The sequence below is a fragment of the Cyprinodon variegatus genome, unplaced genomic scaffold (assembly GCF_000732505.1).
Source record: "Cyprinodon variegatus isolate N-32 unplaced genomic scaffold, C_variegatus-1.0 Scaffold723, whole genome shotgun sequence".
In the NCBI taxonomy this organism is placed as follows: domain Eukaryota; kingdom Metazoa; phylum Chordata; class Actinopteri; order Cyprinodontiformes; family Cyprinodontidae; genus Cyprinodon; species Cyprinodon variegatus.
This window is the reverse complement of record NW_015151176.1, coordinates 43,728-45,837: the sequence shown is the minus strand read 5'-3', so window position 1 is coordinate 45,837 and position 2,110 is coordinate 43,728. Positions and strand designations below refer to the sequence as shown.

Here is a 2,110-nt window from a genome sequence, read left to right as displayed (position 1 = left end):
TCGGGGGAGAAATACAAGCAAAAGAAAAACAAAACAAAAAGATGAATGTTAGTCCATGGATGATGCTGATGCTCCTCGGTGTAAGTAAAGGATGACTGGGGGGGGGATTTCTCAGCACAAACAACCAGGAGTGGTTTAATGGTGTTCCAAGCAGTCCAATGGTTTTACTGGTTCTGGTTGGCGCTCCACCTAAACGCTCCAAGTTAAATGAAAACAGCAGAGAAACAAACAGATTTGACTTTTTTTGGGGTGAATCCCATCAAGAAGAAAAAAAAAAAAAAAAGAGCAAATCACAAGACTGTTTCTATGAGTGACGCTACAGTCAGGGGGAGCCGTTCATCAAGGAGGCGGAGCTAAACCAGCAGGCGTGGCTGAGGTGGAGGCCGATGCCTGGGTTCCGTCTGACCTCCACCTCCAGTCATCCTTCACTCATCCTCTGTACAGTTCAGCACAGCAGCATCAGTGGAAATAGGCGCCGTGTTCAGTTAACTATATATAGATGATCATCCTCTGTCATACAAACATAAATACACCACCGCTGCTCTGCCCCACCCCCACCCACAGAGGAGGCCTGTCGATGTTCAGCAGTCTCTCATCGTAAACGCGGCGGCAGGCTAGAAATCTTCCATCTTTCTCTGTAGCATAGATTTGGACTTTTTATGGTAATTTTTTATTTATTTTTTTTTTTTACTTTTCCTTCCGATATTTTTACTCGATGACATATTTGTCAACAACAAAGGAGGTTTCTGTAGAGAATCTGACGGAGCTGTCGCCGTCGACATGGGACACTTTGGTAACCTGGAAAGAAAAGAAAAGCAGAGTTAGGGAATGTTTTATTAAACACTTAAAGCATAACTTCAATATCTGTCATTAAAAACCTTAAAAGGAGCTTTCCAAATTAAAAAATGTTGTAGAGGAAAGCAGCTCAGGAGGTCTGAGGGGTACATTTCAATAAGTTTCCAACCAGACATGCTGGAAGGATGAGGCTGACCTGAATGTCACAGTAGTTGCGTTTGGACACGAAGGACACGCTGATGGGAAAGAAGTCGTTGGGCTGGCCGGCCACGCTGAACTCCAGGCTGCCGGTTTTGTTGTTGGCGTCGATGACCGGTAGGCACCACTCCAGCACGCTCCGCCGGCTGTCGTGTTTGTATTCTCCATCCAGATCTCCGATCACAGGAGCTCCGACACCGGACCTGATGGCACCGACAAAGAGCTGCGTCAGAGAATGGCTCCTTTTATTCTGAAGGATGCTGGTTCAGACTCACTCATCCAGGTTATAGTCAGTCCAAAAAAGTGCAAAAACAATCCACTGGACTTTGTTTCCAAGTCTGAAGACATTTCTCTTTCCATCCAGGAAGCTTTTTCAATTCAAAATGTCAGAAATAGCGTCGAGTTCCAGGTTTAATACAGTAGCCCAACTAAACCTTGTTTTGGCTTCGTAAACATGGAAATAGAAACGGACAAACGGGTTGGCCCGTTTGAAATTGCAGGCTAGCAAAGAAGCCAAATCAAGGCTATTTCTGACATTCTGCATTGAAAAAGCTTTCTGGATGGGAAGCAAAACGTCTTTAAACTTGGAAACAAAGTCCAGTGGATTGTTTTGGATTTCTGAAGGAAGTTTTTGACGCCGCTTGACTCAAAGGACACGGCCTACATGACCAGGGTTGAAAAACACAGCCGCATCAGTATCCGTATTAACCCTGAAGCCTGTTAGCGCCTCAGCGAGGTAGACGCTCCTGTCAGATCATGGGAGACGTATTTGCATAAATAATGCAATTATGGTAACAAAATTGCTTATTTCTATCCTTAAATCAACAAAGAATGCTATTAAACATAGTTAAAAAAATGTTTCTGAGAGAACATCATTGGACATGCTCAGAGCCGTCCAGCAAAATATGAATAAACCATGTTTATCTGCATTTTAGTTCTTTTGTTTAGATTATATACCATAATGTTAACACAAAAGGCTAACATAAAACTCAAAAAGACTAGATTTATATTTAAATCCAAAGCCGAAATAGTTAGCTCCTGGGAGTAGCGTAGGATCCCATTTCCTATCGGGAACAGACGATTTATTTTCTCAGGAAGTACATTAATAATAGGGGTG

The 2,110-nt window shown here is 43.0% G+C and overlaps 1 protein-coding gene across 1 annotated transcript in view; it reads right to left on the bottom strand.

Moving 5' to 3' along the window:
* Positions 1 to 672: 672 nt before the first annotated feature.
* Positions 673 to 2,110, bottom strand: part of arcn1 (archain 1) — a 19,597-nt gene continuing 18,159 nt past the window's right edge. The window contains exons 9-10 of the mRNA XM_015395062.1: positions 992 to 1,196; positions 673 to 798 (exon numbers count right to left, since the gene is read on the bottom strand). Coding sequence (XP_015250548.1) covers positions 709 to 798; positions 992 to 1,196 — 295 coding nt within the window. The 3' untranslated portion in view covers positions 673 to 708. The remainder of the gene's footprint in view (positions 799 to 991; positions 1,197 to 2,110) is intronic.